Source organism: Thamnophis sirtalis, unplaced genomic scaffold, assembly GCF_051295495.1.
Source record: "Thamnophis sirtalis isolate CommonGarterSnake01/CBP01778 unplaced genomic scaffold, rThaSir2_p1.2 scaffold_3, whole genome shotgun sequence".
NCBI classification, from domain to species: Eukaryota; Metazoa; Chordata; class Lepidosauria; order Squamata; family Natricidae; genus Thamnophis; species Thamnophis sirtalis.
In genome coordinates this window covers 130341818-130355991 of record NW_028261383.1, presented here as the reverse complement: position 1 = coordinate 130355991, position 14174 = coordinate 130341818, and the positions used below count along the sequence as shown (strand labels likewise).

General features: G+C 43.2%; 1 protein-coding gene across 1 annotated transcript; it reads left to right on the top strand.

The window, feature by feature from the left end:
• Positions 1 to 9649: 9649 nt before the first annotated feature.
• SOCS3 (suppressor of cytokine signaling 3) lies at positions 9650 to 12088 on the top strand. Its single transcript, XM_014052952.2, has 2 exons — positions 9650 to 9760; positions 10124 to 12088. The coding sequence occupies exon 2, from the start codon at positions 10192 to 10194 to the stop codon at positions 10807 to 10809; it is 618 nt and encodes a 205-aa protein (XP_013908427.1). The 5' UTR covers positions 9650 to 9760; positions 10124 to 10191; the 3' UTR covers positions 10810 to 12088.
• The last annotated feature ends 2086 nt before the right edge of the window (positions 12089 to 14174 follow it).

The window sequence follows — 14174 nt, the reverse complement described above, 5'->3', positions numbered from 1 at the left end:
ATGGTGCTTTTTATGAAAACACCGGCTTTCCTTGCAATTTCTGAATATCACATAGTGGGATTCCTGAGGCAAAGGGCATACAGGTAGTGTCAATCTCATTAGGAGAGTTAAAAAAATATAAAATCCTGAGTATAAATGCTCAGTCTAAGATGGTGGCAATTAACCAGATGTTTCTATGGTGTAGGAATGAAAATGGCAACTCCACATAAAAAAGACAAATTCCATGCAGGACTTCATTAGAAAATAGATATATTAACTGGGCACATATCTTGTGTTAAATCATGAGTTTGGTTTTGTATGTTGTTTAAACGCAAACATTGCTGAGTTTAAATTTTTCGTGGCCAAAAATTGTCATGTCACCAAACTTTGCTAGCATGGTGTTGGCTGATTGTGAGGGACATAAGAATGGGCCTGGCCTATAATAAGAGAGACAGTTAATCTAACTTATGATAATAGAGGCATCTGTTTTCTCAGCACAGGTTACTTCATGAAGAATAAAATGGCATCACAATACAAGTCTGCTTTTTCTTCAAAAAGTACCGTAATCTTATTTCAGTTAGAACATCTAAACACTACATACCTAATAAGGTAGTTAATACTGTGTTTAATTATTACTGTGCCTATTATTCTAGGAAAACCACTGAAAAGATTACCTGAAATATTGAAAAAAATGTATAATTTATATCCTAATTCATTTTTCCCATCAGTGCTAATCATTTCTTTAAGACAAGCATTTATTTGCTCCTCCCCTTGTGTTTGTCTTTTGAGTGTCTTCTGACTTTATGAGAAATATCTCCTTAGGCTGTTCCCTTTCTCTGAAAAACCATGAACTTGGCAAAAGGCTGCATTGAGTAATAAGGGGAAAACAATGCATGCTTCATTGTGTCAAAATCTATATCTGGTAAACTGTGAACCGACTAACCTATACTAGTATAGGATATAAACTTGCCCAACAAACAGAGTTTAGCTATAGAGGCAGAGGTAGGAGGAGGATGCTTGAATTTTTGGAACACAATCTTCCTCTTGCATTGGATTTTGAAGCTTAAGAAGGGCTATAAGAATAAACAGAAGGAAGGCAGAGTATTAGACATGTTTGCAGTCTTGATTTGTTTATAAAAATAATAATAATGGTGGGATATCAATTGAGTAAATAATAAAATAAGCCTGAGGTACTTAGAAAAGGTTTCTCAGCAAAACTGTACTATGGATGATTGGTGGAATCTGCTCTAGAATTTGGTTTTCTTTCCATTTCCAATGTGCTCCTGGATGTGCTTCACACCCCAACATCTAATGGGATGCCCTTAAAACTTCCTTCAAAACAACCACACCATCATTAGTACTCTAACATTCAGAGTTGCTTAATGCCACATAACACAAGAGGTCTTAATTCTGCACACCTAAATCTAACTCAGGCACTCTTTCCCCCATGCCAAATTACACCCATACAAAAAAATATGTCTATTGTTAGGTACTCATATCATCCCAGTTCAAACCTTTCCAGGGTGTTTTTAAGGTCTGCTGCTGTAGCAGTCCAGAACAGCACAAAATAGTGTGGGAAGTTATCATCCAGCCCTCTCCCAGAAAAATGAAATATCCTAGGAAATATTGAAAAGGTAGAATATTTCTCTGGATGTGAAAAGAAAGAAAAGTGTTTTAAAAGACAGAATATTTGCCTGTAGCTTCCTGCCCATCCCCACTGTTAATGGGCCATTGAGAAGGCCAGGCTAGTCCCTTTTACATAATAAAGACTTTTCCACTGCAGCCCCAGGGGGGATGGGAGTAAAGGCAGGATAATATTGGCCCTTTACTCAACTGACCACATGGCATCTGAGAACTCATCCATACCTGGATTCAAAACACAGCCTAGAGTGTAGCCCCTGCATGGCCCCATGGGAGTCTGACAACCAATCAGAATACATTTCTTACACAGGAACAGGAAACAGAGAGGTGGGACTGAACAGGTTATAAAAAGCCTAGCAAGCCCCTCCTTCAGTCCTTCTCTTCTTCTTCACCAACATTGAAGCGTGTGATCACCTTTTCTGTTCAGGGCTCAAGCCATGTGGCCCTGTCCAACAATAAACCATCTTTCCAAGCAGCCTCCATGTCTCCAGTGTCTTTTCCCCTACTTGGAGCCAAACCCAGAACGACATTTCTTTCATCAGTAGTATATCTGACTAAGATGCAGCTGATAAATAACCCCGTCACAATAAATGTAGTTATGCTTGAAGTGCCATGGGATTATCTTGGGTTGTGCTGAATATAAATATTGTCCCGAAACAGTTTTTCAAATCTGAATGAAAATTCAGTGGCTGAAGTCACACTTGGTGACACAAGTCATTACGGATAACCCTTGTCTTAAAACCATTCATTCAGTGACCATTCAAAGTTAAAATGGCACTGAAAGAAGTGACTTAAGACTAGCCTCTCACAGTCAGGTGATCAAAGTTTGAACACTTGGCAACTGGCATGTATTTACAAAGGTTGCAGGGTTCTGGCCCTTTGCTACCTTCACAGCTAGTTTCCAACAATAAAAGTCAAAATGGGGGTGGGGGTGATGCCGAAATCACTTAACAATCATAGTAAAAAAAAAGTTGTAAAATCGGCCACCACTCATTTAACTGCCTTATTTAGCCATGGAAATTATAGTCCCAATTACAGTCGTAAGAAAGTCGAAGGCTACCTGTACACACTATGTCTTCTTTGAGCTTAGTGCCACATGTCAGCCCTCTTGGTATCAGAATACATTTCACTTTAACTAATGGTGTGCCTTTCCAGGGTCTCTGAAAATTGTAAGTGTAGCTTGATGATAATCATGTTTGACTATTTAAAAAAAATTCTATCACTTTTGGAAGTTTTTTGACTGAATGTAGCAGTGGTGGGTTCGGGATCCCGGTGCAACTGGTACAGTGAAATGAGACCCGGCGTCCACCACATGAACGCGTGCAGCATGCGCGCAGACACGAGCAGCGCACACATATATCCTTACCTCCTGCGACACTCCACACCTCCGCCACGCTCCAGCTGTGGGCGGGCGGGTGAGTCCTCCGGAGCACCATACCAGAACGGTACACAGTGTTCCCGGCAGGCACCGGTACGGCTGTACCGGGGTGTACCAGTCGTAACCCACCACTGCAATGTAGATACCTCTAAGATAGTTGCAAAGAAGGACGATACTCAAAGAAAATTCCACTGTGGTTTTCCAAAGGGCAAGCTGAATTCCTGAATCTTTTTATTTATAGACTATATCTCTTGATTGTCTTCCTTACACTATTTGACCTACTATAATTGTTTGTTAGTACTTAATATAATAAAATATCTAACTATTTCAAAATATGGTATTAATATGCCTTCCACAAATAGTTTTCAAAATAAGGTATCCTGTGTAACTCATGCTACATTAGGTAGCAAGAACGGCATATTAGCAAAACAGTGCCTTTTTTTTTTTTGCTTCTTCCCTTAGTTTTCCTCTATGCCAGGGTGTCAAACCGGTGGCCCGTGAGCTGGATGCATCATGCACAGGCCAGCCCACCCCAGCTCCACAAAGGCAAAAAATGTCACAATATATCACGGGATATCACGGGATGTGATCGAGTTTGAAACCCGTGCTCTATGCTATCATCATTTCTATCACCTGAATGAGAAAGGAGAATTTTTTGAGTAAAAGGAATGTGAAAAGGTCATAAATTAAGGACTTAGCCTGGAATATATAGTACAATTGACCTGGCTACTCTCTTAATCTGATAACACATCCTCTAAACTGAAAGCAGCAGAAAAGAGAAAGTCTCCCCTGAATTGAACTTCATTCCTATTTGACTTCATGATTATGACAATTTAATAGAGAAGTGGCTTATATAGTGATCTGCCTTCCCACTCTAGTATGTAAATAAATTCAAAAGCTCATTTAAAATTTTGCAAATTAGACTGTAAAATTTCTTCTTCACAGATGTTTAAATGCAACAAAGGAATTGTAACCAAATGGGTGGGAAGAAGCTGAAAGATTGTAATGGTTTTATTTTGTATATAATCTTTTGTCCCCCAGCATCCCATTTTGCAAACAGTCATCTCTGGGGACAGCGATTGGGGGTATTCTGGGAAGCCGAGCCACCTGCCAATCAGTTGCTCGTGTTGAATCAGGCTGCGATAATGTGCTGAAGCTGACCAGACTGTTTGCTAAGGTCGCTAGCCAGATGAATACCAATGGATACTGGTAGGCAGAGGCAGAATTTTTTTTTCTTATTTTCCTCCCCAAAAACTAATGTGCATCTTATACTCCGAAAAAATACAATATATCAGCAGGCTGCTGTTATATAAAATGGGATGGAGTTTTGATTGGAAATAGAGCACAGCTGAAGTGTTTTAAATGGTTGAACTGCTGTCACTGTTGACCCCATTAACACTAAATTTCTCCCCAGCTTGAGTTGCTTTGAAATTAAAAGTAATATAATGAAAACATATTTTTAAAGTCAGAAAATTCCAATACAGATTATCCATGTCTCACTTGCTTTAACCTTTGAACAACGAATTGTGTTTAGGAAAAAGAGTGCTTTGTGATGCTTACCTTACCCCTCTGCCTTCTTTTAGGTACATCTCGAGAGAAAGGATTAGTGTGCCCTTTACTACTTGGACAAAGCATATTGCCATAGATGAACTAACAACAGGTGCTTCCCATCACCAGCATTTCTGTCTCGAAAATAAGTTTGAAACTCACCCATGATACTTCTACTAAATCAGCCTTGAAATACAGAGAATGCATGAAGAATACCATAAACCAATAATTACTCATACTCTTTCCTTCATGCTGATCAACAGGCAAACACAGATTTTCTACCCCTCTCACCTCTCCCTGGTTATCAGCAGTCATATGTTCTCAGCAACACCGCTCCCCCCCCCAAAAAAGAAGAGGAGATCAGATCCTATCACAGAGGCCTTTTAATGTGTGCATTTGGAGGGTGGGCAGCCCTACATTCAGTGTATAAGATGCACCCAAATGTTCACCCTCTTTTGTGGTGGTGGTGGGGGGAAGTGTGTCTTACACTTCGAAAAATGCAGCATGTAGCAGGATCATACTAGGCTTTGTTTCCTCAGTGGAAGGACAGCAGTTTCAGAAGAAAAATAGCAATAGCAATAGCAGTAGACTTATATACCGCTTCATAGGGCTTTCAGCCCTCTCTAAGCGGTTTACAGAGAGTCAGCATATTGCCCCCAACAATCTGGGTCCTCATTTTACCCACCTCGGAAGGATGGAAGGCTGAGTCAACCCTGAGCCGGTGGGATTTGAACCGCTGAACTGCTGATCTAGCAGTAGCTTGCAGTGCTGCATTTAACCACTGCGCCACCTTGGCTCTAAAAAATAAAATAGAACTGTGGAGGATCATTAGCTTGTCTCTTATCCCACCTCCATGCATGAAGATGCAATTCATATAGTACGTGGTCTCATACCAGAGGTCTGGTATGAGACTAAGCCCCATTAACACAGTGTTTAATTATCTGGATTCATATAGCGGCTCTGGCAGCAGCATGCACAGTAAATGTCCAGATGGGATGCAATTCAGACATCGTCTGCCACAGACAGGATACCAGATCTATGCTGCAGAAATCTAGATGACCATTAGATAGCAGTCAAGAGATGTGAAAAAACCCCAGTCTTTTTATTGTCATTAATTGGTAGTCTGGAGTTTTGTAACCCACATCTGTTAGCCCTTAATATGCCTGCTTTAATGCTGTCAACCTGTCAACACCTAGTAACAACAATCTCAGATTAAGATTCCAGCCTTCCTGTACATCTTCAGCTCTGGCTTATTTATTTAAAACAAGCACCAGAGTACCAGACTTCTTTCATTCCTTCCCTTTAACAGCACCCAGGATGGTTCCTCCCCCCACCACTCTCTGCCCTTTGCTTCTCCTCCTGGAAGACTCTAGGCAGCATCTTATTGTTTGCATTTTGGAGCAGCTGCTGTTGCAGCTTCACTTCCCAGAACTGCTTGCTGGTGTTTGTTCCTGACTGCTCATGGGCAGCTGCTATGGGGCAAGGAAAACTCCCTCCCTGTGTTGCAGCATATACAACAGACACTGCTTATTCCCAAGTTCAGGCTTACCGCATCTGTGATCCCCTCTCGCTGGGGAAAGAGATACTTACAGGAGACTTACAGTGGAGTTCTGATGCTGGAACATTCAGGCATGGTAGGGAACACCTGCCAAGAACTCCGTCTAACATACAATAATGCGGACTTGTCATGCAACCAGCACAGAGCACAGAGAAATACAGGGAAGGGTTCCACCACAAAAGCGCGTAGGACAAAATCGCGCTCGACAAAAGCGCGCTGTGACGTCATCACAGCGCGATGAAAAAGTTCGAAAAATGTAAAAATAAAGCGAAAACCTTACCCTAAGCCCCCCAAACCTAACCCTAAACCTAACCCTAACCCTAACTCTTAACCTAACCCTAAACCTAACCCTAAACCTAACCGTTAAAGTAACGAAAAACCTAACGCTAACCCTTAACCTAACCCTAACGCTAATGCTAACGCTCTAAAGCTAACCCTAACCCTTAACCTAACCCTAACCCTAACCCTAACCCTTACCTTTATGTGAATCGGCTTGCTTTAATTTAATTTTTATTAATTTTTATTTGAATTTTTCGATCTTTTTCGTCGCGCTGTGATGACGTCAAAGGCGCGATTTTGTTGATCGCGCTTTTGCCGTCCGCGCTTTTGACGGGTCACGAGTACCTTAATGGTTTGTTCAATTGGCTTTTCAAACAATCACTCTTTGAACTTTCCAAAGCTGCTGTGACACACTGAAAATTTAGAGCATAGAGAAATTATAAGGTAAATAAAAGAGCTTGAGTAAATTAATACAGGGTGTACTGCACATGCTATACTACTTGTTACTATTTCAATTCTAATAACCCATAGGCAATGCAAACTCATGCTTGTGCACAATTTTTATTGGATTCTTAGCAGAGCTGTAAACTCTTCAAAAAAAATTTGGAAGAAGAGCTTTGGACCACTTGCAAGCATAACACTTCTCTGTTATTTATTCATGCAGCCTGTCTTTTAAAGCCTGGGGGGGAAAGTTGTGGTTGTTTTAAGGGTTGTGTTAAGTTTAATGAGTCAATTGCTTAAAACAGTAGCATCTTTTTTCAGGTTCCCATAACAGCCTGAGAAAAAAATGGGCTGCTTCAATTAAGAGAGGGGAGGAGGAGGGAGGGAGATATTGTCTTCTGCTCACAAGAGATCCCAATCACTTCTTCAGAATCATTTTCAATTAATCCAAATGCTATTGGGAACAACCTGGATCTCATACATAAATAACCACTGTTACTTTACCCGTTTATAGATTCTCTAAATAAAGCTTTTAATGTTGCTGTTTCATCTTTCATATGAGAATCATTATTTTCTGCAGCAACTTCTATGATGCAAGTGCATAAACACCCACGTACACACACAAAATGTTCCGAAAAATTTCAGTCAGCCAGTATTCAAAGCGCTCTCATCCCTTCTGAGCATTTAGAGTTGTCTATGCCTCTCACATTATACATGCTTATTGTGGGAAATGTCATTCCAACAGCAAAGTACACAAAGGTTGCATAAAGTATGCCTTACACAATCACTATACAAAAGGCTTTCTATTTCCTCCATACGGGGCTGTTCCAGCCTGCACTTCACATTTCTCACATGCTAGAAAAAAAATGTCAGGAGTTGAGCCACAATCAGAGCCCATAATTTTATTCAGAAGGCTTCCTCAATCTCCTTGTTTTCTTGCAAAACAGATTCTTTCCCTTAAGAGTTGCAGCTGCAGCACATCCAGTCATTGGTTCACTCAGTAACCTGACCTGTTTCCCTGAGCCCCGAGGCACCAAATTAAAGCAAAGAAGGGGGAGGGTTCCTTGCTTTTCAGGTTTCCAATGTTTCTCTTCCCTGCAGCTCCTCTGGAAAGGGCAAGTAAGGATAGAATATGAATGTAATGTAATGAATGTAATCCCTGGGAGAAGAAAAATAATAAGAATGCACCAGACAATCAAGCACAAAACCTTTCTCCAGTCCAAGGGCATCCAAACAAACCCCCGAGAGATGCTGAAGTTGGAGAGAGGAAGGGGCACCTCCTGCAAAGCAAATGCTTTTCAACATTTACTGTATATTTAGATTTCTGTCATCTATCTCCTTGGAGATTGGGAAACGCCTTTTGATTGACATCAATGCAACCAGAGGGTTTCCCAGGCTGCTTAATGTATGTTTTAGCTCTGCTGATAAATGCTGATGCATTTCTGAGGTTGCGTTATAGGTACCCAGGTTGAGTTAATAGGAGGGAGGTTTTCTTCCAGGTAGAAGAAAAAGCTGCTTTGTGGAAAATGTGCACAAGACTCAGGGTTACAAGGTGCAATTCCAGGGGGATGGCCCCTTACTGTTACCAAACAAACATGATATTGGACACCTAATTCCATTTTGGTTTGATAATTTTAAAAATAGCAATAGAAGAAAGGTTTGGAAGAAGTCATGTGGAGGCTCAGTAAAATTCCATCAACAAAACAGGGTAATTCCTGCTAGCAGTCACATCGGGAAGCAGCTCTTGATGCATTTACAGGTTTATCCCACAAAGGTTGATTTCCTCCTGCCCTTTCCATGCATCGAGGCCACAAATTGCTCATAACAAATCCTATTTCCCCATCTGCTTTTTCCCCATCCTTGAACGATCAGAAGTCCTGTACATAATATGGGGCTGCTGACATTCTGGGTAGTCAGTAGATATGCAAATATGCCAATTTAGATTTCTGTTCTGGCAAATTCTTTGTAATCCCGGCTTTATCGCAAAGCCCTACTTATAAGGCTAAAAAGAAGCCTCATCCCAGACCACCAAGAATGGCATTATTTGCCAAAGATGAACTTCTCAAAAGGAAATGTTGAATTGTGCCACTCGGGTGACCTGAGAAGCCCTTGGCTTCTTCTTACCTATGCCAGTAAACCTCCCTGTTACATCCCAGGAAGGGCGCCCTCTAGCGTGGGTCACCCACGCGGGTTCCCAGCTATCGTTACCACACAATATGAAAAAGGAACTAGCGGCGTGGGAGGGGGGGTGAAGGGGGTCTCAGGCGCTTTGGAAGATGGCTGTTTTCGAAGAAATGCAAAAGAGTGACTGGAAGAGCAAAACCACATTAAGGAATGAAGGAACTTGAGATGACACGCGAGTTTGTTTGAGCGGCACCATGCCGTCCTTAGCCAAGTGTTTCGGGCGCTCTTTTCCCACGCGCCTTTTTTTTTCACCGGGAAGAGGCACGGGGGGAGAGGGCAGCCCGCGGCGTCCCACCGCGCGTGGAAGCCCTCCGCCCACACGCCCCCAGAGATCGCCCCTTAGAGTGGGGGTAGGCGGCCGCCTCTGCCCGCGGGTCTTCTCGCCAAAGGGAGCGACGTGTCTCCAGCCTTCCCGCTGGTTCCCTGGAGCAAGTGGCGGGCCGAGAAGCGGCCAGGGCAGGGAGGGAGCGGGGGAGGGGGAAAGGAGGCCTCGCTGCCCGGAATGGGCTGGCCGCTGGCTGGCTGGCTGGCTGCCTGGGACGCGCTCGCCCTCCCGGCAGAACTGAGTTCCAGGAACCACGAGGCGTGGCCAAACGATGCTCTATAAAAGCCTCCGATAGGCGCTCTGGCAGCTTTGTAAAGTAGGACAAGCTAAGCGCGCCGAAGCGGAGCCGCTGTTCCTTCTGCCTCGCCAGCAGCCGCGCTCTGCCAGCACCTTGGATTCCCCGCGCGACTCTTTTCTCGCCCCCCAGGTAACCACCGACTCCGCTCCGATCTCTTGAGAAATAGCCGAACGAGCGAGGTCCCGGGCTGCTACAGACAAAGGGGGAGGTGATCCCGGAGCGCACCGCCGAGAGAAAGCGATGCCAAATGGGGAGCCAGCGAGAGGGGCGGGCTGCGTGCGAGGGGGAGGCAGAGTAGTTATTCTTGGGGATCCCTCCCAGGGAGGGATGCCCTCTGAGGTAGCATTTGGCCCAAGAGGCAGCGACCAAACTGAAGGAATATTTTGGCGATGTGGTAGGAAAGTAGAGTTCCAGTCCTAAAGATGCAGTGAATTGGGCCTGGCTATTGAGATGCTCTTTGTCTTAAAACATTTTTCTCCCCTCCATTCACAGGTACCTATCCTAGCAGCCGCTGCGCTTGGCAGCAGCTCAGATTACTTGCAAAGCTGGCTCCCTGCGCCATGGTCACCCACAGCAAGTTCCCCACTACCGGGATGAGCCACCCGCTGGACACCAGCCTGCGCCTCAAGACGTTCAGTTCCAAGAGCGAATATCAGCTGGTGGTGAACGCTGTGCGCAAGCTGCAGGAGAGCGGCTTCTACTGGAGCACGGTGACAGGTGGTCAAGCCAACCTGCTCCTGAGCTCCGAGCCTATTGGCACCTTCCTCATCCGTGACAGCTCAGACCAGCGCCACTTCTTCACTCTAAGCGTGAAGACTGAGTCAGGCACCAAAAACCTGCGGATCCAGTGTGAAGGAGGCAGCTTCTCACTCCAGAGTGATCCGCACAGCAGCCACCCTGTGCCCCGCTTTGACTGTGTTCTCAAACTCGTCCATCACTACATGCCCCTCCCTGAGCCACAGCAAGGGCAGGCATCGCACCCTCGACGTGCCTACTATATCCACTCAGGTGAAGAGAAGATCCCGCTGGTGCTGAACCGCCCCCTCTCCTCCACTGTCTCCACTCTACAACATTTGTGTCGCAAGACTGTCAATGGGCACTTGGATTCCTATGAGAAGAGGACCCAGCTTCCTGCTCCCATCAAAGACTTCTTGGACCAGTACGATGCGACTTTCTAAGGGGCTCTTTCAGCAGGATTAGCCAATGACACAAGCACAAGAGCAGAAAGAAGAAAGGATTAAGATGGAGAATCCAGGACAAAACTCACACTTTTTTTCCTTAGCATGTGGATTATGAAAGGGGCAGGGAGGCCCAGCACACAGATCAGCCTAGGAACCTCTGCCCAGCACAGAAACTGTCTTGCTGTTGCTTGTGCTGGATAACTTGCCAACGGGGGATTTGTGCAAGTGACTGATGCTGTTGGACTATGGAACAGGCTGTTGCTCCTAGATAAAACTGTCTCTCTGGCTTAGGATGGGCATGATAGGATGGTTTGCAAACTTCCTTAACCAACGGACCGTTTACAAAGAGCTGATTGCTCTGCACTGGACCAGACCACCTCTAATGACTTTTGGCCAGAACCATTCTTCTGACAAAGGAATGCATGCACTGGAATCCAGCTAGTGCCTGAAAATCAATGTTTTCCTCAGTTTTAAGGGGGAAATCTTTTTTATTGCGGTTATTGTTATTAATCTTTACCTCTTGCAACCTCCAGGAGGGACAAATCTCCTTTCAACCCAAGTCTCTTCCTCGGAGGTTGTTGCCACAACATTTTATTCATGGGACTAAGCCTTAAGAAAAAATCCACATCCTCCATAGACTATTAATGAAATCCCATGAAGAAAATACCATTCACTCTCTGGGCCATCATGCAGGCAAAAGACATAACTCTCTTGAGATTTCTTTATTGCTTTTTTGGAACACCAAACTGAATGTTACATGATCTGGTGTTTCTCCTGAGTGTTTATTCTACCTTTCCTGCTCAGGCTGCTAATTTCTTGCCTTCCTTTTTGGAATTTGAACTCATCAAAAAATGGCATTACATCTATAACAGAGGTTGTGGATTTGTTTGGGTCCTCGATTGCACTGAATAACTGAAAACCGTACAGGAATGTAGCAACAAGAGAATTACCTGGAACTCCTTAATTTAACGTTTTTTTGTAAAAAAAACTGTAACCAAAATTTTGTGGGTTCATCTTATTTTTGCATATCAGGGTTTTAGAAGGGCAGATAAGGTTTTGTTTTTACAGAAAGAAATGTTTACAGACCTGCCTAAGAAAAATTGTTCTGTCTTTTATAAAGATTCCACCCTTCAGCCTTGAAGGCTGTTAGACATGCTTGAAGACTCCACCAAAAATCAAACTTGGAAAAAAACTTTGCACATCTATTTATATTTATATTCAAGGGACTTTAAAGACAGCATTCAATAATTTATAATAAAAAGCACTATTTTTTAAATTAATGGTTTGACTCACTTCTCTTCTTCTTCCCTCCCTAAGTGTCTTACCTCCAAGGTTATCTACATCGTACATCCCAATCCAGTAAATCTTTTAATAATAGAAAGCAAAAGAGATACCTTGGCCAAGAAAGACTGCAGTGAAAAATAAGGCTCTTTTACTATCATTAGTCTCAGTTATAGTAAATGTGCATATACACATCACTGCTTTTTCTAAGAAAAGGAAACGCTAGAAAGGCATTGACTCCTTATCATTAAGCGCTGCTTTTTATCGCCACCTTAGACACTGAGATTCATTGCACACTCAGAATTAATTGATTCGGTGTGGAACGCACTTAAGTAATAACTACTTGCAGCCTTCTGCATGGGAGGAAGGAAGTCTTCTGTGTGTATTTCTGAAATGCCATAGGGACACATAAAGGATATCACTAGTGTAATGGCCATAGGACTTGGAAATATAAGTAATGATGAAAATAGCATTTACCCTGTTTGTTTCACGACTTATACCATGTTTCCCCGAAAATAAGATGGTCTTATTTTCTTTTGACCCCCAAAATAAGCGCTTGGCCTTATTTTCGGGGATATCTTATTATTTTTGTGATGCAGGAGGCGGCGAGCGGGTCACCTCATGGCTGCTGCTGTGTTGCAATATTTTCAGGGAGGGCTTATTTTAGCCCATGAGCTCAAAAGCCCAATTGGGCTTATTATCTTATTTTCAGGGAAACAGGGTACAAGTATTTGAAGGCAAGCAAAAGCTGCCATCATGCCATTCTTTGCGTTCCCAATCGCCATCACAGAGCTAAACTCAGAAGTAAAAAACAAACCTCGGGGGAAGGGGAAATAAGTATCTGGAACAGCAGATGTTTTATATGCAGACTATCCCAAATTCAGTCAATGGCACCTAGAATTAGCAAGGTATAGAAGACCTTTACCTGAATCCTGGACTACTACTGCCAGCCAGAGTAGATATTCCCGAGCTAAATGGCGATTCCTATGATGTTATATTAGATAACACAATTTTAAATGAGTCCATCAAGCCCATTACTTATTTTTATTTATTTATTTACTATCTATGCAGCCGTATTTGAAAAGAAACTCATGGTGATGTGAAATCAAAATTGTTGCTTTTCCCTTTTGCAGCTGTTATCCCCTCTCCTGCCATTTTTCTCCCAAGTAAAGCAAATACCAAAGAGCTTTGGCTACATGAAATCAACCTAGGGAATTGTATTAGAATTGTGTTCACCATTCAGGGTCTCGACTATTGTAATTAAGGCAAGGTTAGCAGCTTTCCAGAAATGTTGATTTCCCAAGTCTCATTAGCCCTGCTCAGTATAATTAAAGGTTAGAAGTGATGGTAATTGTGTTGGAATAACAACTTAAAAAGAGGCCCAGGGCAACATCCCTGACATAAGCAAATTGTTTCCCAGAAATAAGCAATGTATAAAACACATCCCTTGATATACAAACTTTTCAGTGAGGCTTCCTGCAATCTAACTCCACTTCCCATCATATCACAGCCAGACCACTGAGAGGTATGATAAGATAGCTTGTTTAGCTTTGGGAGCTTCTCAAGGGCAGTGGAAAGTTCTGGTGGAGAACGTGCTGTCTGCATGTCAGCTCCCTTCATGTGTTTGCAGAAAGCTGCTTCCTTATCGCTCCAACATTTGCTAACAAAATGGGGAGTGGGGGAGGTATCTTGTGATGGACCCATTTAGAAGGAATCTAAATTTTTCCCCGCAATGTTTGTATGTCTTCACCTGCATAATGTATATTTTACCTAAAACTGAGTCAACCCTGGCTTCACAAGTGTGGATATATTTTTTTTGCCCATAATTTATCTCTTCTAAATAATATTCTCCTTTTCTACAGTATCCTTCAGCTTATGTCTCTATCCCCATATTTGCCTCTTTCCTTCAGTGGTACCACTTCCAGAGGTGGGTTGCTCCCGGATGAGCCTGCATCGGCGAACCGGTAGTGGGAGGCTCCACCCACCCACCCGGGTGCAGAAGCGTCACGCACGTTGTTAACCAGTAGTAAAAATAATGGAAACCCACCACTGACCACTTCCCAAACTCATACTTGTTGTTT

Bases quoted from the DNA above. Each gene is read 5' to 3' on its own strand.
- SOCS3 (XM_014052952.2), top strand. From the start codon at position 10,192: ATGGTCACCCACAGCAAGTTCCCCACTACCGGGATGAGCCACCCGCTG.